The sequence below is a fragment of the Phoenix dactylifera genome, chromosome 1, assembly GCF_051530095.1.
Source record: "Phoenix dactylifera cultivar Ajwa chromosome 1, Ajwa_hap1_PhDact_Kaust_v1.1, whole genome shotgun sequence".
NCBI classification, from domain to species: Eukaryota; Viridiplantae; Streptophyta; class Magnoliopsida; order Arecales; family Arecaceae; genus Phoenix; species Phoenix dactylifera.
The window spans coordinates 47,545,395-47,569,114 of record NC_143190.1 but is presented as its reverse complement, the minus strand read 5'-3'; the positions used below and the strand labels follow the sequence as shown (position 1 = coordinate 47,569,114).

Sequence of the window (23,720 nt, the reverse complement as noted above, 5' to 3'; positions counted from 1 at the left end):
TTGGAGTATTATAAGGGCCTTATAGCTCTCCAAATGATCCAGAGGATCGGATGAGCCATCATATGGCTCAATCTGTGGCATCTTGAACCTCTAGGGGATTGACTCATCCTTGATCCATTGAGGGAATGGAGACTCTGTTGTAAAGTCAAGGTCAGCGTCTCGCTTCGGGCCTCGGTCTCGAAGCGTCTGTATCTGCCGCTCCAAGTCCTCGACTTTTCTGCCGAGCTCGGGTGGGACTCCTGTTGCAGCTCGGCATGAGGTAGACCCCGCCTCAGATGGATGCTCCCGTGCTCGAGGCACCAAGCTTCGGCACGAGCCCTCAGGATAATGGATGCACGACAAGCCCTCCCGAATTGGAGGTCGAGCTCAGTGGAAGCTTCGATAGTGGCGACGCTCTACAAAAAATAATATTGTGAGCGGCGTCCTGAGGACTCATGCTTGTAAGAAGGAAGTAGAGGTTGGTCTTCTACTTGCTGTAGGCCTTGAACGGCCGCAGTGAGTGCTTGGACTTGTTAGACAAGCAAGTTGAACTGCTCTGGTTGGACTTGTAGAACTTGATCTGCCGGAGGTCTTGGTGCTGAGTTCTGGACTAAGTGTCCAGGACTTGGTGCGCGATGTCGAGAGGCGTTAGAAGCTCCCTTACTCCTTAGCTTCATGGCCATAACTCGGGCCCTTCCTCTAGCGCCAACTGTTGCTAGAAATTGGACTCGGGGGTGACCACTGGCTGGAGAGAGGGAGCTCCGGTGCGGGTGGTACGTCGGCGGGCTGCATCCTCCGGAAAATTTGCAAAAAGCCGGTGACTGGGATTCTCGGCGCCGGCCCTCTGATGCTTAAGTCAGAGGGGGCTTTTGTGGAAAAAGAGAGAGAGATTGCATGCAAGATTCAGAAGTTTGTTTTAAAGAGGAAGAAGTTTCCCTTTTATAGGAGGGATATAGGGTTACCTGTGATGTGACTGGGCGAATTAATGAGTTGCCGTCATAATTGGGCGTGATCGTGTGAATTAATGAGTTGCCGTGGGTGACTGGACAGAGCTGAGTGAGTCAACTAGTTGCTATGGATGGCTTGAGATTTTGAGTAAGCTAGAGGTCCGTGGAGATCGTACGCATTTAATTGTTGACAGTCGTAGCAGAGTATGGTCCCTGATTGATATGTCGTGGCGTGGCCGGCAAGCAAAGCATTGTGCGGTGAGGCTGCTGCAGGGCATGGCCGCAGCATGTGGACGTCAAGGACGGCCTTCTGAGGTCGGCTCGGTCTTTTATAGTCGGCCTTCTAAGCTTATGCCTTCTGAGCTCGGCCTTCTGAGATTGGGAGCCTTCTGAGCTCGGCAGCCTTTTGTGCTCGACCTTCTGTGCTCGGCCTACTAAGCTCGGCAGCCTTCTGTGCTCGGCCTACTGAGGTCGTGCATGTCGAGATCATGCTTGGCGAGGTCATGCCTGTCATCAGATTCGGGTGCTCTGATTGTATTTATGGGGTGGTCCATTTTTCCCCCCAACAAGTGTGTATTGAGTATATATAGTATGCACAAAAATAATTATGAGAGAAAAAAATGATTATAGTAATAATTTAAATTTAAATTTTGAAAAGAAAGAAAATAGGAGAAGAATAAGGAGAAGATTGTAATAGTAATTTGAATTCAAAATTAAATTTGGATCGAGAGGATTTAAAGATATGTTATTATCATGGCTTCTATAAGTACCATAGGTTTTGATTGGCACATAGTGATGGGAGAAAATTGGTCATCCTGACCTCGAATTGTTCCAACCTTCTTGACCTCGACTTTGATCGAGATGAATGATTTTGATATTAGTTGATGTGTTATGCCGGTTGATCTAGCTGTGGAGTAACGTAAAATGTCATTCAAGAAATGACAATTATAGTCTTAACAATGGCAATCAATGTAAGTAATATCATTGATATATCGCGAAGAGCCATGCAATTATTGTACCTTCCGACGAATACAATAACAAACACTCATTCCATCTTATATATAGGGGTGTCCACTAACTTATGCATCAAAAGGTCATTCGCCGGAAACTTTTTAATGAGTGGACTTCTTTGTAGGTTGTGCTCGCCTTTCATATTTGCGGGACAGAATCCCTTGCATTATTTTGGCCAGCCTGTTTTCTACCTTGATTCTGGCCGATCTGAGTGTATCTTAGGCAGAGACCGAGTTAAACTTAGGGCTCGTTTGGTTCGCGGGAAGCATTTTCCTTCCTAGGAATATGATTCCTGGGAAACAAATTCCTAGGAAGAGGATGCCTAGGAAAGTACTTTTGGCATGTTTGGTTGACCATGGGAAAGTGACAAATTTCCAAGGTGCTTATGTTTGGTTGGCCATCTACTTTCCTAGGAAAGTTATATATAATTCCTATTATGCCCTTAATAAAAATTAAGTTTTTAATGCCTCTTTAATGCTTCTTTAATGCTGAAGGGACTTTTTGGGAAAAAGTAAAAATGGAGTGATTCCCGCCTCATGGGAAAGTAACTTTCCCATGATTCTCATGGGAAAGACTTTCCCATGAAATGTGGGAATCACATTCCCATGGGAATACTACTTTCCCTTTCCTCTTCTTTGAAAACTCCAACCAAACAAGAGGCATCTCATTACTTTTTCGTTGACCATACTTTCCTCCTTCTTTTTCCGCGAACCAAACGAGCCCATAGATCCTGGCAGCAACACATAGTATGGCCTTTGATGTGTATCATGGCCCCCACAGAAAACCGGAAAAAATTTCGCTCTAAACTGTCAAAAACTGGAACAGGAATTGCACAATTAGATACAATACGTGGAGGAGCTGATACAAGCACTAGCCGCGAGGCAACCTACTGCCCAGCCTGGGACACAAATCTCCACGTACCCTCCTAGTCTTCTCTGCCATTAAATAGGGGATCAAATCAGATGCTTTTAAGCCTTGACCCAGGCAAGGCCACACCAGGACCGTCGCTATAACCAGAGGCCGATGATCATAGCATGTTCTATTTTAAGTGGGTCCCGCCTGTGTTATTTTTTTACCTTCTAGGCTCTCTGATTGATTGATCTCCACGCCATGCACTCGGTGAGCAGTGAGAAGCTATAATTTGTAAGGAACTTTAAACCTTCGGACAGACCATTCCCAGGCTTGCACGTTATAATTCGTGTAAAATGAATAATATTTACGCAGAGTAAATGTGTTAACATGGAGTAAAATAACTATTTTTACACAAGTGACTTGAGTCGGATCCTCGGCATTAGACCAGAGGGGACAGGTCCATCAAATCACGGTTGTTTCATGATTGTACTGGCCTGATGTGGTACATTGTACCATGACGCCTTGATGTGAGATGGATGCGGCCCATATTGGAATGAACTCACGAACCACTATTGATGCTCGGTCCCATTTGATGGCGCGTATGAGATGACCAAAGTGATTTTAAATCACTGATGATTTTATTTTAAAATAATTTAATTTTTAATAATTTAAAATTATTATATTTGATATACTATATTTTAGTAATTAAAAATTTTTAAATTCCTAATCTAAGATCACTCACTACATAGTACTAAAATAATTCCTTATATATTTCATAAAAATATATATATTAATCAAATAAGATATATTATAATAAAATATTGACATATTTATTTATATATTAATTATTAATATATAAATAAAATATATTTATTAATTCTATAAATTATTAATCCTATAAAATTATATTAATTATCATTACAGAATTCATATATTTATTATACTTAAAATATATCATTTTTTAATACTAATAATTATTTTGATTAGAAAAATGAGGCAAATAGAAGTATTATATTAAATACTTTTAGTATACAAATTTAAAGTATAATAATATATTTCTACTATAATTTAAAATTACTATGAATAACAATATGATTAATAGTATATTATAATATAATATATAATATCAATATAATATAAGATATACCTTTTTTTTGTTAGACTGAGGGATATTTTTGTCCTCAACCTTTAGCCTAAGATCGCTTCCCTTGGGTGATATTGGATTTCCGATTTCGAGGACTGACATCTTAATTATCACTAAATTGGGTGGTGGTTTAAGAGATGGGGATAATTTGAGATCACCGCCGCGTAGGATCGCTGTTACGTAGGATCATTATAGTACAACCAAATGCGTTGATATCATCGTCTCCACTCACATCACCCTTGATCTTAAGATAATTACCTATACCAAATGCCTCTTTTAAGGATAAAATGAAAATCGCATTCTTTCCATAAGTTCAAAGTATAAACACCAGGAAAAATAAAATATCATGCTAAAAATCCTTCTCCATTTCGACACAGGCCAAAGAAGCGAATCCAAGACGGGGTTCTCCCCCTCTGATTTCGCCTAGAAATAGAAGGTGAAGGAGAGGGCTACAGTATATTATAGCGAGGATTTTGGTGGCCAGGGCTCGGCAACGATGAGCCGACGAGGCACTCTCACAAACTGGTGCCAGTGCTGAAGCTTAACCACGTCTCGTGACCAGGATGAATCTAGCATAAAGAGGCTCTATGATTTCCATCCATGAAGAAATCTACATAGGAGTAAAGAGGAGCCTGGTAATTGGAGGCTTGAGATGAACAGGACTCTGGAAATGCAGGCCACCCCGGTCCCATTTGGCTATGGCCAGGAGTCAAAGAGGTCGGGTTAGCTTGGGTTAGAGGCCAAATCAAGATCGGGTTGGGCTGGATTGATTTCTAGCTTGTCCATATTTTTTTCAGAAATAGCAAATAAAATATTAGTTTATATAAATTGTGTTAGAAACTAACAAACATCAACAATTAAATTCTATGTCGATCAAGTTAATTAGTTGCACATTTTTCTTATAAATACCAAAAAGTTAAGAGAGAGTCTGCAAAATTATTTAGTAAGGAGAGGAGACACGGGAGTGATCTCAAAAAATATAAGTACAAACAAATGTTGGATTACACATAACACTACATATTATATACTATGTGTATGGATTAATTTAAGTTGGGCCAGGCTACTTTAACCTTCTAATTAAACCTCAACCGATATAATTAAATTTTGAAGAATTGGAACCAAAACCAACCCAATTCTCTTCAGAACTTGAGCCGAACTAATGCAAATAATGTTAGTTCAATTTAGTTGTTAGTTGACCCAGACTCGTGTGCACGTCTAGCTACAACACTCGTTGGGCTGCATTCGGTTGCGATTCTTTCTTTCTTTGGTAAGGTCGAAGGAAAAAAACTAGTTGGGAGGGATTGGTTCAAGGTTAAAAGTTTTCCGAGGCAAAGAATATTTTAGACACTAACATAATTAGTTAGATTTTATATAATTCTCACCCAAGTATAGAAAAATGATAGTAGCGCATCTACATTGTAGTAGTTATTTTAGATCTATTGAACCATTTTGTGATATGGTTATCTTAGCTAAGCACCACTTGCCGATACAATTCACTAATGGACTAATTGACTATAAATGCTTATTTAAATTTTCATTTATATAGTTATCTTGATATATCAGTTGGGTCTGGTCATGTCGTGTCAAGCTGGTTCAAAAATTGCCCATCATATTGTTCCATACAGTTTCTGGGAGGATTGAGCAAATTTAGGTTAAAAGGAAACTGGAGAAGCCACTCGTGACCCCCATATATTAATAGGGTCAAACTTTAGATCCACATAACCCATAAACTTTAATGAATTTGGAACTCAAGTCCGAGTTGAATTTAAGAGGCCCGATTCGTCTGCTGCTCTAATCTACATTTCAACATTGCAACCTATCTCAAGAGCTTCCTATAATCTTATTCATACTCCTTCAAGAAAGATACACCAAAACCACCATTTAGCTTATTTGATGGAGAACAAAAGAAAGCAAACTGTACTTCACCTCGCATGAACAGTTACCGAACCCTTAAAAAAAAAAACCACAGCTGGCGGAAGTCTCTCTCATATAATCACAGCAAACTGTACTTGGCCTCGCATGCATCGGACACGCCTGCAGGTCGACTAGTCTTGTATTATTAGCCACGAAGATCCTTGAACAAAATAGAGCGAGGTCTCGGACCAAGAGACCCCCCTGGCAGCCTCTCTAAGATCCTCTCGTCGTCAGGGTTTCCTCAGCGGCATTAGAATAGGGAGAGAAGAAGAGAGAAGAGGCCTAGAAGGAATGATAACGGCGGCAGCGGTGATCGGATGGCGGAAGATGAGCCGTCGCCGTCGACCAGGGCGAAGTCGACATAGAGGGGGACGTCGTCGTCGCCGCCGGAGCCGGGGAGGGAGCAGGAGGTGGGGTCCTCGTCGGGAGACATCATAAAGGCGCGGAGGACGAAGGCGGCGGTGCGGAGATAGCGGGTCCGGTCCTTCGCTAGAAGCCACGTCAGCCCCATCAGCTGGCATTCCCTGTCGCGTTCCTTGCCTTCCCGCAGGCCGGGCCCGGTAACATTGCCGCCTCCCTCTTCCTCCTCGCTTTTCAGCTGTTCCACCGGAAAGTATAGAACGACAAATTATTAGCCGACAAAAAGCTAGCTGGGACTAAAACTACAAACATAAGAACTGTTGATGGGTTCATGAAACTAACGACAATGAAGAGGGGTGGGAAAAAATAAAAAATAATTGAAGGGCTTTGGATCCTTTGAATTAGACTGCTGGGGACACTGAGGATTCCGTTTCATGCCTGGCTGGCAGAGAGCATGTGGTTAACTGCGCTATGGGCTGAGAGATGCAGGTGGATTTGCTGTGGTCATCAATGATTCTTCTGCTCTCGATGACTGTGTTCGATGACTCGATGGCAATAATGCCTTACGTTCACAACGCTGCACAGGTTAAAGAGTACCTGCCTGTTGTTCTTGGATCCGCTGCGATGCATGTTTTAATTGCACCGCAGAGAGGTAAGCTTTGGATGGCTCATCCGATCGTAGAGAAGGATTGTCGGATGACTGTCAAATAAAACAGACGTTGTGCGCCATGCATGGTGCATTTGCGTGCTGTATGCGGTGCTCAGTTTGATGGCCGTTTATTTTCCAATTTAGAGCTAGCATGCAGTGCAAAGAATTCTGGGTCGATTTTACTGACATGTAAGCTTCTGATTGCTTTTATCTCCGCGTGGGAATGATTGAAGCGTATGACATTCGAATTGGTGGGAGGAACGGCACCCAACCACGCGCTCACCTGGAAAAGGGTTTTGAGGCAACGGGCGCACCCACCGAGGCCGGGGAGGGCGCAGTCCCTCTCGAGGCTCCTCGCAGTATCCTCCCTTGCGATCACCCACCGCCCTTCCGACGCGGACGCCGCGAAGGATCCCGGGCAGCGGAGCGGGCCGAGGCGGATGCCGCAGTAGCAGTAGGCCACGTCGCAGGTGTCGTTGGGGCGCGGGAGCACGACTCCTTGAGCGCGGAGGGCGGCCTCGGCGGCGGCAGCGCAGGACTCGGAGTCGTCGGGGAGGATGGGGAGGTCCGGGGTGGAGACGGAGGAGGAAAGAGGAGGGGGGCCGGTGGCGAGGCCGGCGGTGGAGTGGGCGGAGAAGAGCCAGGCGGCGAGGGCGGGGCAGCAGCGGGGGCGGGAGGGGAGTGAGGGGTTCTCGGGGGCGGAGCAAGCGGCAGAGACGCCGTGGAGGAGGGCGGGGGGAAGGTCGAGGGGGCAGGGGATGGCGGTGGCGGACTGCTCCGGGAAGGCAGGGACGGTGGCGGAGGTAGGGGAGGAATTAATGGAGAGAACGAGGGAGGAAGGGATCAGGGCAGGGTCGGGGTCCAACTTGGGCACGGCGGGCAGGAGAGAGACTTGACCGAAGAGGATGGGGAGGAGGAGGAGGAATGGGATTTGGAGCATTTTCTTTTTTCGCCTTTTATTTTGCTGCTTCTCTTTGCTTTGGATGCAAGGTTGGTCCTGGTTCTCTTGGCTGGATTCTTGTGCTTCAAAGGTTGGGGGGGGAGGGGGAGGGGGAGGACCAAAAGAACAGACTGGGTTCATAATTTATATGGTTGGGTTCGCAGACGCGTTTTAAAATGAGGTATGGGTGTGCTTCATGAATCATGAGGGCAATGGTTTAACATTTATATTTAGCTTTTGTTTAACCACTTGTCTACTGTATTGCTTATTTGAGAACAAACATGTTTAGTAATGTAAGTGTAAATTAATCATTGAATTCTTGAGGGAATGATAAGATTAAAAACTGCCCAACTTGTGCTCTCCTGTATAACACTGCGATGATGACATAAAGCATTTTTTTGAAGTTATAATATAGTTGTCATTTTATAGGTTAATTGATAACAAAAGGATGGCAGATTGAAACTGTTTCAATGATTATGGTTTCATTTGAAGCATGCTTCTACTTCCTAGTCATGGTTGAATGAAACATAAGGTCAATTTTTGCTTGGTGTTATGAAATGCTTGAAACTAAATAACCTCCTCTCTAGATCAGAGGAATCTGTCTTGATAGGAAGACTATTGGTCATCCCGACCTCGACCTCAAGTTATTCCAACCTCTTTGACTGCGGATTTAACTGAAGTCATTGATCTCAGTATTGGCTGACGTGTCATTTTGGTTGGTCTTGCCTAGAACTAACGCCAAAGGGCATTGAATGGGTTGTGATCATAGTCTTAAAAATAGTTATTGCAGTAAAGATACGATCAATGCGATTATCGCTACCTGATGATCGTGGATGGCCGTTGCCATGATGTTAATGCATGATTAGCCATTATTGTGCGGTTATGGCACTACTCGATAAATCATGTAAGCTTTCATCCTATATACAGGGATGACAAGGAGACCCATATGTAAGCAAGACTACACTCCTATACGTACACTCTTTCTTTCTCACTATTGCTCTAGATTTCTAACTTAAGCTTTAGAGGGTCTCCCGCCAGAAATTTTCCAGCAAATGGACTTCTTTGCAGGTCAATCCCGCCTTCCTTCTTGGTTTCAGTTGACCTCAGTGTACCTCAGTTCCTGCCGACCTTAGTGTACTTCGGTTTCAGCCGACCTCAGCACACTTTAGGCTAAGACCGACCTCAACCTAGGTTATAGCAACAACATATCTTACTGTGTATAGAGTGTTTATGGCATTCTAAAGGATTCTGATGTGCAGAATTTGTCTAATAATTTCAGTTCGGTGGAATTTTGTAGGTTATGGGTTTCAAACCTTTTTTGGTACCGTGACTCAAAATTTGGACCGTTACTTGTTCAAACGTAGTTGCGATTTTTTTTGTGATACCATATAGTAAAATTATTGTAATGGAAAAGGTAAGCACTCATCGAGAGCCATGCCCAATGGGACTCTTGTCTCATGTTATCAAGAACTTTTTTGGCCATTTGAAGCAAATAGCCGACCTATTTGCTGTCATGAATACCTCCTCAGCCCGGCAGCCCCACAACGCGTGGACCATACTTGACGAGACACTGAGATGCAAAAGCTTAATTGCAAATATAACTAACATGAGACCTTCTGTTGATAAATGTTTTAAATCGAAATGTTCATATTTGTCCTAATTTTTTGCATTCACTCCTTTTAAAAACCCTAATTCTAATGCAAATTTGGAGCTTTATTCACAATTGATCTATATCATGCTAACATGAGATTCTCAAGAATAAGGTGTTTGTTCAAAGTCCAAATTTTGGCCATACTAGAATCCAAATGGAGTGCGAACCTAATACTTTGAGACAAAAGCTTTAAAAGTTTCAGATTTGAATCCGACCTATGTATTAAATAGATAATCCAATTTGACCCACGTAATTTATTTATTAAATAGATTTAAATAGATGGATCACATTAAATAGGTTAAATGAATCGAATTACGATCTGAACTAATTATTAAACGGATTAAATGAATCGACGATCTATACTTGAATCCAGCCCATTTAATAACTAGGTCTAGATGGGTTAATTCATTTGTGCCCCAAAATTATTCATGTTAAATTCAAACCTATACTTAAAAGTGGATCGTTCGTAAATTAGATTAATGAATCGGATTATAAATTGCGCTCGCCGTAAAAACGGCGAGACGAGTTATGAGGCTAGGCAGGCTGGTGCACCGATGTCCTTTTTGTTTTGTAAATAGCTGTACCCTTAGCTTACGCTTTTGCTCTCGCACGAAGACGGGGCCAACAGTTCCGGGCATTGGATTCCAACACGGGGGACCCTCAATCTTGGCTTTCTTGAGCGCTACGACGGCATAATTCCGCTTGCAATTTCTGCTTACCTGCAGGGGCCTTTCCAGCCACTCAGTCGAGAGCACTCAGTCTATTGTAAATTGTGTGGCCTTGACTTGTGCGCGGATGTGAATTCTGAAGCATGGATGCGAGCGTGTCATGAGGGGCCATTGAATCCTATATATCCGTCGCTGGCAGGCTGAGCCACATTCGAGTTAACAGAGCATTACAACGAACAATGATTGGTTCGTACCGGATTAAGATGTGTTACTTGTTTTCATCTTCAAGGAGCAGATGTGTTTCTTTATTTCTTGATTGTGTAATACCATCTGATTGACTCCAGCGTGATCTTCACCGTCATGATCTGAGACTTGCTAGATTGGATCATGTTATACGAATTTAGATTGAGATTGCGGTGGTAGACTTAGGCCTAATTTGGAGGAGCTTTTGAAGGTAGAACTTTTGAAAATAAAATTTTCTGAAGTAAGAATTTTATAAAAAGCTGTTTGCTGTTTAGTAGCTATATTTTTAAAGTGTTGTGCTACTTTAATATGTATTTGGTAAACAAACTAAGAAAGTACTTTGGATATGACAAAATGACTATAAAGGACATTGCATGGTATTATACAATAAAGCATAATAAAATATAATATATATTAATACATAAATATATGATATAGTATAATATTACTGTAATATAATATAATATTATTATAATATAGTAATATAATATTGTATACTTTAGCATAATAATTTAATATAATATTAAATTATTTAACATAGCATATCAATATATTATGATATAATGTAATATAGTATTATATTTATAGTATTATACAATAATAAAAATATAAAATATTATAATTATTAGCATAAATTAATTTTTCATAATATAACAAATTTTCTAGCTAGATGATAAAATTGGTTAAACGATTATTAAAGAGATATTTTGTGTAATTGTTATATTTTATTACGGGTATTTTTGTAAAAAAAAAGCTTTCCGACCGAGCCTAAAAGTACTTTTTTTGAAAAGCTCCAAAATAGATCTTCTCCCAGAAAACATTTTTTAGCTTTCTGGAAAAGCTAAAACATCTTTGCAAAATTTTTACCAAATATTTTTATTTTACCTAAAAGTACTTTTGGAGGGTCAAAAAGTACATTTTGACTATTCAAAAACTTTTCCAAATGGGGCTTACTTGAGGGGCATGCTAGAATTTGCCGGCCCAAATTCCGTTACCTGAACCTAGCTAAGGATTCGGTAATCCAAACTCAGAACCCACGCCCAAATTAAAAGCGTATATGCTCAACCCGAGCCGTCCATAATCCGCGAACCACTGTTTAAACAAATTTAGAAATTTAAATCATAAATAAATTAATCCGTTTAGATGTGTTTATTAAATAGATTGGATTTAGATTTAAATCTTTGACCCATTTAATAATTGAGTTGGGTTATGATCCGACTTATTTAATCTGTTTAAAACATATTTGAAACCTGCTTAACATATTTCTAATTTGTTTAACTCAACCTGCTTTAACATATTTAAATCTATTTAACCCGTTAAAAAGTCATCTAATCCATTTAACTTGTTTAACTTATTTAATAAATTAGTAATGTTGGTCAAATCAAATTATCTGTTTAATAAATAAGTTGGATTCAGATTTGAAATTTTGACATGCTTAATAAATAGATTAATTTTAGGTTCTAATCTGATTTATATCTGATCCGACCCGATTTGATTGCCACCCCAATATAGACAAATGGCACCTATATTGTGAACAAGTTACGTGCCCAACCAAACCAAGTAATTTGTATCAAACTTAGAAAAAAGAATCTAACTCAATTTTCCCACATCTCTTTTTTGGCTAATGTCATGTCTAATAAAATATTTGATAATTTTCCCACCATTTTGTTTAAAATTATCTAACCTAATTTATATATGAATTGGACTAGGTTGGGTTTAGATATAATGATTTGAGCTTTAAATTGAGCCGAATTTTTGACATAAACATCATGACATCTTGCCAATGAAAAATGCGCTAATCTGTCCTCTTTTTTATTTTTCACCTTTTGAGCCAAATGAACTCGATCCAGTCGCGGTTTTAGTTAACTCGTGCTCTTGCTTGGTCCATCGGACCGTTGGACGAACCGGAGACATGGGCATCTCCAAATGTCTCCGATCAATCTGAGATCCATCGATCGGATGGTCATTATCACTGTATCATTTTCTTTTTCTTTTTTTTTTTGAATCCTACAGTTAGCTGAATCTTGAAGAGCCGGCTCGTGAGTGGTCACAGATTAATGTTACGTGGACTGTCTACATCACAGCCGTCCATACTACTCAGCCGCCTGTTGGAGCTTGGACATCCAAGTTAACTTCGCCATCACGACACACGAACGGCCATGATGGACTGAAAATTTCGGACTGTGGGCTCCTCGTTTTAATTTATATCCGGCACAAACCCCTTTTTAAGTCCGCAAAACAAGTAGCGATGAGAGAGAGAGTCTGTGCATGTGAGTTCTCAGGCTGGCTACTCTTTAGGGTTTAATTTTTCTCGCTGCTTTCTCGAGCTCGCTTGGTGCAGGTCGGGACCCGTCTTGGGACCGTCCGATCTCTGGGAGACCGATCAGGCACGTCCGTTCGATAGGCCGGTTCCCGACTTGCATCAACTGAGTTCGAGAACCCTCGGCGAAAGGCCCGCTCCTCTCTTCCCCTCCTCTCCTTGGAGATCGAATCTTCTGCAATTTACGTAAGCCATCCTCTTGATTTATTGAGATTTTTAATTATTTAGCGTTCAAAATTTTTAATCCGGTCTAAAATTTTGTGCTTCCGTTTCGATTCATGGTTTAGAGTAGCAGCTGTTATAATGGTTTGGGGGAGGGTGCGTTACTTTAACATATTAAATTATTCATTGCGAAAATAACAGCCATTAGTTTATTAACAGCCATGCTGTTCCCGAAAAATAAATCACGGTTATGCCTCCATTCCTTTGCAATAATATAATCTATTTGCTGCTTAAAATAATGTAACCCAGGTTTTCTGAATGTTATTTTCAGTTAAATTATTAGTTTAGAGAAATTTCTTGTTTCAATGCAAACAACTTGGCCAAGCGACAATTGGGGGGTTTGGGAGTAATGGGATCTTATGTTTTGTTTTTTTGCTAATACAAAAAAAAAAATCACACTATCTTGATATGAATACATCTAAAAAAACTAAAAAGTAAAATATCTTGAAAGATTTTTGAAATAAGCGTCAAGTCAATCTAAAGCACGTAATTCGAGTGATGAACTATGGAGTATGCGATCCAATCTGCAGCTAAATATGCCTTGCAGTAAAAAAAGATGACTTCTCAGTTCTCATCAGACTCCAAATATTTTATACCAGAGGGTGTGCAACTAGCTTCCTGACCTACTCCTAGATCCAACCAATCATCAAAGCAGAGACGGCCTCAATTAGAATGCATCTAGGCTCTCAAAGTGGACCGCATATAGCTAATATCTGTTTTAAGTAGCCCTCATCTCCGCTCCGTGATTGGGTTACGTTTTCATAGCTAAGAGTCCACGCATAGCTAAATCCTTGTCAGTTTTTTTTTTTTTCCCTTTGAGGGAAGAGAGAGAAGGTCAATTCACTTCACCAACAGTTTGAATCCTGTGAATGAATAAAATTAGAAATAGATGAGTACATGTTGGTCCTATCATTGCTGTGATGGTGAAAACCACCATTTCTAGTTTACAGCTATCGTCGCCTCATTGATGGAGAGACTGTTTTAATTTTTTTTTTTTGGGAGTACATGGGGGCGGGTGATCATTGATGGAGATACTGTTTGTTGAATGAGTTTGGGTGCTAAACGACGACAAATCCGACGGCGCCGCAGTCTCCTCTCTTATAAAAGTTGGCAGGGGAGCACCATGTCCTTTCTCACCGTGCAGCATCCAAGCAACAGTACACAGACTGGTCTTTCCTCTGGATTTTCCAGGACAAACAGCAAGCCTGTCTCGATGCATTTGATTGCTTCATCCGTTGTATATGGATCGCCAGACAACGGATCCATCAACTCCACTGCTCTGCCTTCTCCACAGCTGCCATTCCTGTTGCAATGCAAGGTATAGCAGTAAAGGAATATTATTTCTATAATTTGTAAAATCAGAGGCAAGTGCATTTTAACAAATAGCTTGCATGTCTCGGAGGGGTTCTGCCCTTGTTGCTCAAAATGTGAGTGGCTATTCCTTTCCCCACTTAAAATTTCCAGCAGTACTCTAAAGGTATGAAGCTCAGATTTTACAGAGAGAACAGCATCCATGGTATTCTGGAGCCATGTAGCACTGTCTCGCACGATGGTAAAGATTAAAACCAAATCTTTAGATGTAACCAATTATTTGGATACGTGCATGTACAGGTAGAACCTACTGGTGCTGCTAATATGACTGAAAAAGAAGAAATCTCTCTCTCTCTCTCTCTTTGTGAAGAAAAAAAGCAAGACTAAAACAATATATTCACTTACAAAGTTCCAACAACTCCATTAGTATTAGTTTCACTTTCCTTCGCCCCAGAAATCTTTGCCATGCCAAAATCTGATATTCTTGGATTCATCTCATTATCCAAAAAACATGCATGTTGCCAGTTTTGAGGCCCCTGTGAATGATTTTGAGTAGCGAGTTCTCAGGAAGACAGGAAGGTAGAGAAGGTCCTCTGCAATTCCTGCAACTATATGAAGACGTCTCCTCCAGCTGAGAATATTTGTTTGGATCTGGCAGTGGTATCGTTGGCAGTGGATTGTCAGGTAAGCGTGCCGATCAAAAAAGATCTAGAGTTGGCAGAGTTCGCGAACTGCATGTTTGAAAATTTATCTATGAATTCTCTTGTATGTCCATGCTTTGCTGCTATAGAACTTAATTAGGAAGTTTGTTCAAAAGTTAGAAATGAACATTAAGAACCGACCGACCATATAGAAGGGCATCAAGGCTTTTATTTGGTAGGTGTTCATAGACCAGCAGCTTTTCTTACATTCCGACGCAGCAAACCAACATTCTAACAAGATTCCTGTCCTGAAGTTTTGCAATTAGTGTCACCTCATTCTTGAATTCAACCGCTCCTTGTTTGGATTTTGCTGATAGCCTCTTAATTGCAATTTCTTTTCCATCATTCAACGTACCTGAAGGATTATTCATGAGTAATCCACTTATCAGAATATATGGAAATTTTCTCAAGATAAAAGGATGCCCGTGTACCTTGTAAACTGGGTCAAATCCACTTTCACCAAGCTTATTTGCACTAGAGAAGTTACTTAGCTGCTTATTTGCACTAGAGAAGACTTACCATAGAAGGTAGTAGGCCTTTGTCAGGTAGGGGCCTGAAATCATCTAGCATAGCTTTCCTCTAGTCTGAAAAAAACATGGATGCACATAATATATTTCAAACAGAAACTTATCAAAATTAGAAACATCGGCAGCTGCTTACTGCTTCTCCTTCTCAGTCTCCATTTAAAAGCAAAGAAAAGGAACCAAGAGATTTGCTCCTAAAGTTGGTGCAACAACAAAACCAACATGAACTTCTGATGATTTCCTTTTTTCCTCCGCTGTTCAAAACATAACTTCTCATGTGTACTGAATTACAAATTTTTCCCACACAATACTTTGTAGTGATTTCAATTTAGTATTCTAGAATATTTTGGAATAGTAAAAATCAATTGCTATATGTATGCATATTCAACAGTAGAACAAATAGCTGTTAGTGTGGAGATTGAAAATGAGCATATCTAAAGGAAGTCAGAAGAAATCAATTCAAACAATTAAAATATTTGAGAACAATCTGCCCAAGAAATTTCAATGTCTTCTTTGAAACGTCAAAATGCGGGTTTCTTCAGCTAAAAAACTCACCTCCTGTTTTATTGGCCCGGTCATCCACTGTGGCACTGCCTGCTTCATCAAGCTAGGCTATACAGTTGACCTGGAATATTTACAACTGTGGTGTTGCAGAAGCCACTGGGAAGGGCTTTGGATCTAAATCAGAAAGGAGGTTGTTCAAGTTTGCCTGCTCGCTTCCAATATCATTAGGAGAGAAACTGTTATCTGAACAATGGTACAAAATGATCTCTGTGTGAATGTGCCATTTGGGTTGCAGAAGATGGGAGTGCCTTCATGCCTTACCCAGCAACTTGGTGCGAGGTACCATCACCCGTTGCACCAGTCGCAGCAATCCTTGATGTTCGCCGCGATAGTTCTCAAGCAATTTCCAGTCATTGCTGCTTGAATCAGAGGTGATTGCTCTTGTGCAAACAAGCTTTAGGCGACTGAAGCACTGAACGCGAACATCGGAGGGTGGTTCAAGGGATCCTGCTGCACGAGGTTGGACGCGATCTCAAATGGTTCTAGCGAGCTGGTTTCCGATCAAGGTTGGCCATGCAGAAGCCATTAGTGTCAGGGATGCCAAAAAGTTATGGTTAGGGTAGCAGAGCCGGCAGCAGTCGTACAAGATGATGCCTTGGCGAGTGTCGAAGCACCGCGGGGTGGTAATGTTGGTTATTGCGATCTGAATGCAGCTCTAGCAGTCGCAATGGCGAGGGCACCTTCGCAAAGGTAGAGGCCATTGGCAAGGGTCAGCACCAGACCCAGCTATTGCATTGTGGAGTTGGAGGATGAAGACTTGGAGTTCAGGGAGGAGAAGAAAGTATCGAGGCTGGTCGCAGAATGCTGTTTGAACTGTAAAAGCTTCCGGTGCAGTTGGATTTGATGGGTGGGAAGCTGAGGGTGCCGGAAGTGGTTCTGGGGGCAATGAAGAGGACAAATAGCATGGCTTCTGCATGAGATGACATGAATGCCATAACTATTGGGTTGTGGAGAAGAGTGGTTTATATAATAGGATATATAGACTGTGGGGGTAAATTTCTCTTTTAGTCGATTTCTTGTTTCTGTGATTTCAATCTGGATTGAACAGGTACAAAGAGAATTAGTCTTCTACTTTTGGGGTGTTTGTGTTTTCCTCCTGGCTGGAAAATCTAAATGATGGCCGCTGCCGGAGTAATTTAGAGGGAGTGATGGAGCAAAGCAAGCAAGCATGCTGCTGCTGCTGCTATTATTATTATCCTCAATATTATTTTAAGCATGGCTCGATGACAAACATGTATTGGAATTTGATCTGTTACTCCTATGCAGCAAAATTGTTGGCAGGTGGATTGCGGCAATCAATCAACTCTTGTGAACTGGGGCTTGTCTCAGTAGCTGCACTCCTCTGCGAAGAAACCAGGGGTACTTCTAAGCTCAAGTCGTGGATGGTGCATCTCTAAGAAATTGGACCTGGATAATTACCGTGCTGGTGAAATAAGGTGAAGTTTCATATTACCTGATATGATGGCCTAAAAAATATTCAGATGGATTCATTGGTGAACTTGATTCTGCAATCTTGTTGCTGCATTAGTTGCAATTTAAATATAATTTATTTCTAACTCAAGTGTCAAGTCTCATGATAACACACATTATCCATGCAATTAAAGATGGGTGGACACAAATGATATGACAGCCCTTATGGAAAAATTTTAGATGAAGATTTTGTCTAGTTACTTGCTCTTTAAGCTATCCTATAATATATATCTGTCATCAGATATGGGGCTTATGTTTACCTCTTTAAGATCATGCTGATTGATAGTGCAGAGTATTGATTTGTAGATTTCGCTGTTTGCTTGTGCCTGATAATTCTCTGATTATACTTACGACTGAAAAATCTTCCAAATTGCGTGAACACTAGGCTAGTTCAACATAAGACCTCTGTACTTAAATTCAGTGATTCTAAATCAGTTGTATGATCATCATTGCAATGGTAAACCTAATTATGTTCATTAAATTTGTGGATCGCCGCATAGAGCAAAGGTCATATATTGTTCAGTGAGCTAGAGTGCATGACTTTTGATATTTTGCACTTATACTCAACTTTTGATTGTCCATTTGATTCTATTGGAAACAACATTAACTGTTTCTGAAATGACGTGGTTACATTATGTTCTAAGTTCTAACACACCTGATGATACTAGAATGAAAAATCCTTTTTTTTTGGTTGAATGGAATGATATTTTTCATAGAGTCTTGATAATCATGGAAAGTTATTTTATACTTCTTATATCAACATGGCTTAAATATGGATTGCGACTTGTGAGTATTCATGTAGTTGTTATCAGTGACTTGGTTTACCTTCTATTTTTCAACATCGCCTAAATCTTGATGAGTAGATCCAAATTCAACTTTTCAGGTGTTGTGGAGACTTTTTAGTTTCCAATATAACTTCATATTCCAAACACATTTCATCTCTTGAAGAACCTTCATCAAAACGTTAGATCTCTTTGAAACATCCTATTGGGAAACAAAACAAAATAGGGATATGGGAAAGAGACTGAAACTTGAAATGTTATTTTTTGGCCGACTTTTTTGCCTGGTATTTGGCACCAAAGAGCTAACTATATTGTAGAAAACTATAATGAAAGCGTAAAAATCACTCACAAGTACATTTTATAAATTAGAAAAAATAAAAAGTGATATGTGGAGGTATGTATGTATTCAGTAATATAAAATTCATGTCTGACCATGTGTGAAGGCATGATTTTGTATTTTAATGAAATCAAAAAAAAAAAAAAAGTTAGTTGACATTAGGGATTATCAGTTATAACTCATGCACAAGGTTCCTGAAGTTGATATCTTGTCCAAAGGGAGAGTTCTTATTTTAAAGCAAATAACATTGTCCAGTGACTTATCATAAAAAAAAAAAAAAAACATTACCCAGTGACATTTTAAATGCATATTTTTCACAGCTAAGAATCTACGTATAACTAAATCCTCATCAATTCAAAAACAATTTTTTTTTGAGGGAGAGAGAAAGTGATGCAGGACAGAAGATCCGTCCGCTAAAAGCTGAACATGGGTGATTGCTGATCCATGAAGACAGGTGCTGATCCATGAGCGTGACATTCAGATCAATCCGGAAGAGATTGGGGATTGACAAATTTCTATTTTTGTTGGAAGAAATATTTCTGTTTTGTTATGTTTGTTTTTGAATTCTAAATTCCGTTTGGAAATAGGAGTCCATCTTAAGAGTTGTTTCCGAATTAAGTCAGATTGTTGGCTAGGTTCCATGTTTGTTTTGCTTTCTGTTTAGGGTCCTTTGTCAAGGGTTAAGTTATGCGTAGCCTATTCAAGACATCGCTAAAAGGGTTTGTTCGCTTGCTTGGTTTTTGGTTTCAGCCATCAATGAAAAGCAGAGTTTCTTCTGCTTGAAATTTGCAGCATATCCCCTGTTTTGAATCCTATTTTCCTCAGGTTCATAATTTGTGACTCTTTTCCGGCATCAGGTGCAACGCGAGAGATTCACTACCACGCTTCCCGCCGCATCAGAGAGGGTTGTTGATTCACCAACAATTTGAATCATGTCAATGAAAAAAATCATCGAAATACCAAATTTCGACAGTCGAGCCATTGCTTTCATGGTGCAAAACCCATGATGTCTAGTTCATCACATAGACAGATTTTTGCAACCCTTCTAGCATCAACATCAGTAATTGTCATCTCGTTGATTGAGTGAATAGTTGTTGAACAGTTTTGGTGCTAGATGATGGCAGATCTGACACAGCAGTCTCTTTCTTATAAAAGTTGGGGAAGCACCATTTGTTTGCTCCATAGCTTCATTACAACTGGAGACATGGTAGGCCTTCCTCTGGATTTTCCTGGACACACAGCAACCTTATATTGCTGGATTTGATTGGTTCCCTTGTTGAACATGGACCATCAAGCAATGGATCCATCAACTCCATCCCTCTGCCTTCATTTCACAGTTGCCATGCATGTTACAATGCAATATAGAGTAGCAAAGTGATGTTATTTCTGAAACTTGTAAAAGGAGAGGTTAATGCATCTTTAACTTTACTTCGAAAATACTCATAGATTACACAACTCAGAAGAATCTGCCCATGTTGCTGAACATGCGACCGGGAACTATAAACGTATAGATTTTACAGAGTATGCTGTCCATAGCATACTTTAAAGCCATGTATCTATTGTCTCAAATGTTAGTAAGATTAAAGCCAGGTCCTGTGTTGGTTTTGGGAGGATGATATTTAAAAGATAAAATGTTCAGAAGAAGAGATGTCAGAACAGCAAGCATTTTGTTCATTCAACATATGAGTTTAAATACATAAACATGCCCTTTAGGCTTCTTACATTCAATGTATCTTGATTTCTAAAATATTAAAAGACAAATAATGCTGGTTATATGAATTAGTAGAACTTCCAACAGTTGCTCTCCCCGAGATACATCAATGGTAAACCTTCTTTAATTTCAGCATCCTCTGAATTCCAGCAAAAGGATCACACTTCTACACTCCTCCTTGATACTTTTGCTGGTAACACCCAACTAAAATCTCAAATACTCAAATCTTGCTTTTGGTAAAGCTTTTGTAAAAATATCTGCTAGTTGTTCTTATGAATTGCAATAGGTTAGACAAACTTCTTTTTCTTTCTCAGCTTCTCTCCCCACATGAAATTGTTAGAAAACCCCGATCATGCCGCTGAAATTTAAAAAAAATTCAGATGCAGCGGAAGAGGCATGCACGGGATCAACCGTTCATCGCATGAACGTTGTTCAAAAACCGTTCGTAGATAGATAAGGATTAAAAAACCTTTTAAAACATGTAGAAGATCAGATCTTCACCTTGTGTGGGTAGATGATCACCGCAAACTGAAGTTCGTGGTTTAGGATGAAGGTTCGCTTGAAGCCGTTCAAGTGCCCGGCCTCTACGGGTATCCACACGAAGCAGAGGACCGATCCAATCGCTTCTAATCTCCCCGGGGTGCTAGCTCCCTTGCAGAGATTGGTTTTGATGGCTGATCACCTCCCTTTCTTTCAACTCTTGAATGCTAGAGGGAGGAGGAAGAAGATGAAAGGATCAAGGAAGAAGATCCAAAAAGCTAGATGCAGCCTTTCCTTTCCTTGCGTTGAATCCCAAACGGAGGAGGAAGAAGGAGACCACCATGGATCTTTTTCTTTCTTGCTTGCGGCTGATCCAAGAGGAGAGGAGAAAGGGGGGCGTACGGCCACAAGGGGAGAGCTTCTCATATGAATTAGGTCAGCCCCCAAGCCTCCTCTTAAATAGCATCTAGGGCTCCTATTTGGTTTAGTCCAAATCATGAATCAATTGGGTTCAATCTATGCTAGTCCTAATCCAATTAGAACTTGAATGAACCATGACTCAATTGAACTCTTCAATCCTAATCTAATTAGGAGCCATCTTGATCCATTGGATTAATAATTAATTGGGACTTAAGAAATCCTAATCCAATTAGGACTTGTTTAATTCTAGTCCTAATCCAATTAGCACTCTAATTTGAATTCGAAGTCCTAATCCGATTAGGACTCTAGGAATCCTACTCCAAGTAGGAATCCAAATTTAATTCAAAACTCCTAATCTAATTAGGATTATAGGAATCCTACTCCAAGTAGGAATCCTAGTCCTACTCCTAATAGGATTCCCAGTCCAAGTAGGAATCCCAGTCCAAGTAGGATTCCTGTCCTAATCCAATTAGGACTCTATGAATCCTACTCCAAGTAGGACTTCTAGTCCTACTCCAAATAGGATTCCCAGTCCAAGAAGGAATCCCAGTCCAAATAGGATTTCTAGTCCTAATTCAATTAGGACTCTATGAATCCTACTCCAAGTAGGACTCTTGTTTTAAGTCCAATTAATCAATTTTCTTTGTTCCTTCTTCAACTTATTATCAATCAAATTGATTACTTGTGATTCCTAATCACGATTCAACCATCGGATCGGTCATTACTTCTAGTGTGTGTGACCCCATAGGTTCTACTCTGACTGGTAGTGAGATATATTATGATCTCTATCACAATATCATTGAAAACTCCTTTCAATGGATTGGAACGATTCCAACTCTACTCTTTAGGGTTTATCGATCATCGAGATAATCCTTGTGAGTCCCACCATCCACCAGTGACACCTAGCAGCATGTAGTGGCTACCCAGTAGAATAGAATGATGAACCTCTAGGTGCAGTTATCGTGTGATACAGTCCTACTATCGTGGATCCCTACAGGACGGAGGTCATGGATAACTCGTCAAACCCCTTCGTCTGTCATATGTCAAGATTTATTCGACTCGAGTTCGATAGTGGAAAACTCTTTCTCCACTTTATATTACTGCCCTAGCCAAGGTCTTAGAACTCAGTCAAACAAATCACATAGGATCACTCCTCTTCTATCAAGGTTGATAGATTCCATGTAAGTGCATACTCTACTCCTACAGTGAACTTACTGCAGCCAATCTACACTACAAGGACCCATATGACTAGAGACCATGTATACGTGTAGTCAAACTACAATAACCTCACTGTGAGTAGCTGAAGCACCGCAGGTCAAAGGATCAGTCATACTACTGCAACATCAAGCAAGTCACTGACGAGTGGATAGACATCCAAGTGACTTCTTGTCTTGGTCACGCTCAGTACCCTTGTTCTCTAACAAGCACCTGCACTATCACTTCAGTGTCCCTACACTGTGGACTCAAGTCTCGTCCATCCAGAAGGAAAGTGATCTGTGCACTGATCGGATCGATCACCGTCCTCGTGATGATCCATTGATCAGGAGCATTTAGAAATTAATCACCAATGATACATGGCTCAAATTCTCAACTCTTGAGAATATGCATCATCATCTTATTAATTTCTTGGACGATTCATAGACACATAAATAATATGAATGAAAAGATGCCTTTTATTTATTCAATAATAAATAGTCAAGTACAAAATTATGTCCCTAGAATTAACAATGTGTCAGCCAGATTGGCTTCTAGGGCATACATCTAACAATCTCCCACTTGCACTAAAGCCAATCAGTCATATATCTAAGCCCCATCTTCTCAAGGTGGGCTTCAGTCTTTTACTGACTTAGCTGCTTAGTGAACGGGTCTGCCACGTTATCCGCGGAGTCTACTCTCTGCCCCTCTACATATTTTTTCTCAACATAGTCGCGTATGAAGTGGAAGCGCCGCTCTATGTGCTTGAACTTCTGATGAGACCTTGGCTCCATAGCTTGTGCTATGATGCCAATGTTATCGCAGTAAAGTGTTATGGGATCTAATGACATTACACCTAACTCTGCAATGAACTTTTAACCAGAAGGTTTCCACTGCACCCTTAGATACGGCTTAACATTCAGCTTCTAAGGTAGAATCTATAATGATCGGTTGTTTGGAACTCTTCCAATTTACTGAACCACCATTGCACATATTCTGATGTAGACTTTCTATCATCAATATGTGTGCATCCTTCTACCTTCAACTTTGATCTTCTCCCAAAGACCAAGAACATGTCCTTAGTTCTTCTCAAGTACTTAGGACTGTTCTTCACAGCTATCCAGTGCTTTTTTGCCTGGATCTGATTGACATATGCTCGTGACATTCACAGCATGTACTATATCAAGTCATGTACATAGCATGGCATACATGAGGCTCCCTATTGCTGATGCATAGGGGATCTTGCTCATGCGTTGAATCTCTTCAGATGTGTTGGGGTACATCTCTTTGGAGAGATTAATTTCATGCCTTAGGGGTAAGAGACCC

At 40.4% G+C, this 23,720-nt stretch overlaps 1 protein-coding gene and 2 long non-coding RNA genes across 4 annotated transcripts; 1 reads left to right on the top strand and 2 right to left on the bottom strand.

The window, feature by feature from the left end:
• Window positions 1–5,750: 5,750 nt before the first annotated feature.
• LOC103722270 (putative GPI-anchored protein At4g28100) lies at window positions 5,751–8,162 on the bottom strand. Of its 2 annotated transcripts, none has more exons than XM_088704097.2 (2): window positions 7,044–8,162; window positions 5,751–6,445 (listed from the first exon to the last, which is right to left on the bottom strand). In XM_088704097.2, the coding sequence occupies exons 1-2, from the start codon at window positions 7,935–7,937 to the stop codon at window positions 6,098–6,100; spliced, it is 1,242 nt and encodes a 413-aa protein (XP_088560223.2). In that variant the 5' UTR covers window positions 7,938–8,162; the 3' UTR covers window positions 5,751–6,097. The 2 variants fall into 2 exon arrangements, with proteins under 2 accessions (XP_088560223.2, XP_008810973.4); XM_008812751.6 differs by having other exon boundaries at window positions 7,140–8,154.
• A 9,136-nt stretch (window positions 8,163–17,298) lies between these two features.
• Window positions 17,299–19,579, top strand: LOC149768708 (uncharacterized). Its single transcript, XR_016396133.1, has 2 exons — window positions 17,299–17,436; window positions 18,986–19,579. It is a non-coding gene; the product is annotated as an uncharacterized LOC149768708 (long non-coding RNA).
• LOC149768707 (uncharacterized) lies at window positions 19,193–21,367 on the bottom strand. The gene is made up of 2 exons (XR_016396134.1): window positions 20,802–21,367; window positions 19,193–19,975 (listed from the first exon to the last, which is right to left on the bottom strand). It is a non-coding gene; the product is annotated as an uncharacterized LOC149768707 (long non-coding RNA).
• Window positions 21,368–23,720: the final 2,353 nt, after the last annotated feature.

Excerpts from the sequence above, each read along its gene's own strand:
- LOC103722270 (XM_088704097.2), bottom strand. The coding sequence starts at position 7,937 with ATGAACCCAGTCTGTTCTTTTGGTCCTCCCCCTCCCCCTCCCCCCCCA. Across the intron at positions 6,446-7,043 it reads AAGCAATCAGAAGCTTACAT|CTGAAAAGCGAGGAGGAAGA; the intron begins GTCAGTAAAATC and ends CCGGTGGAACAG.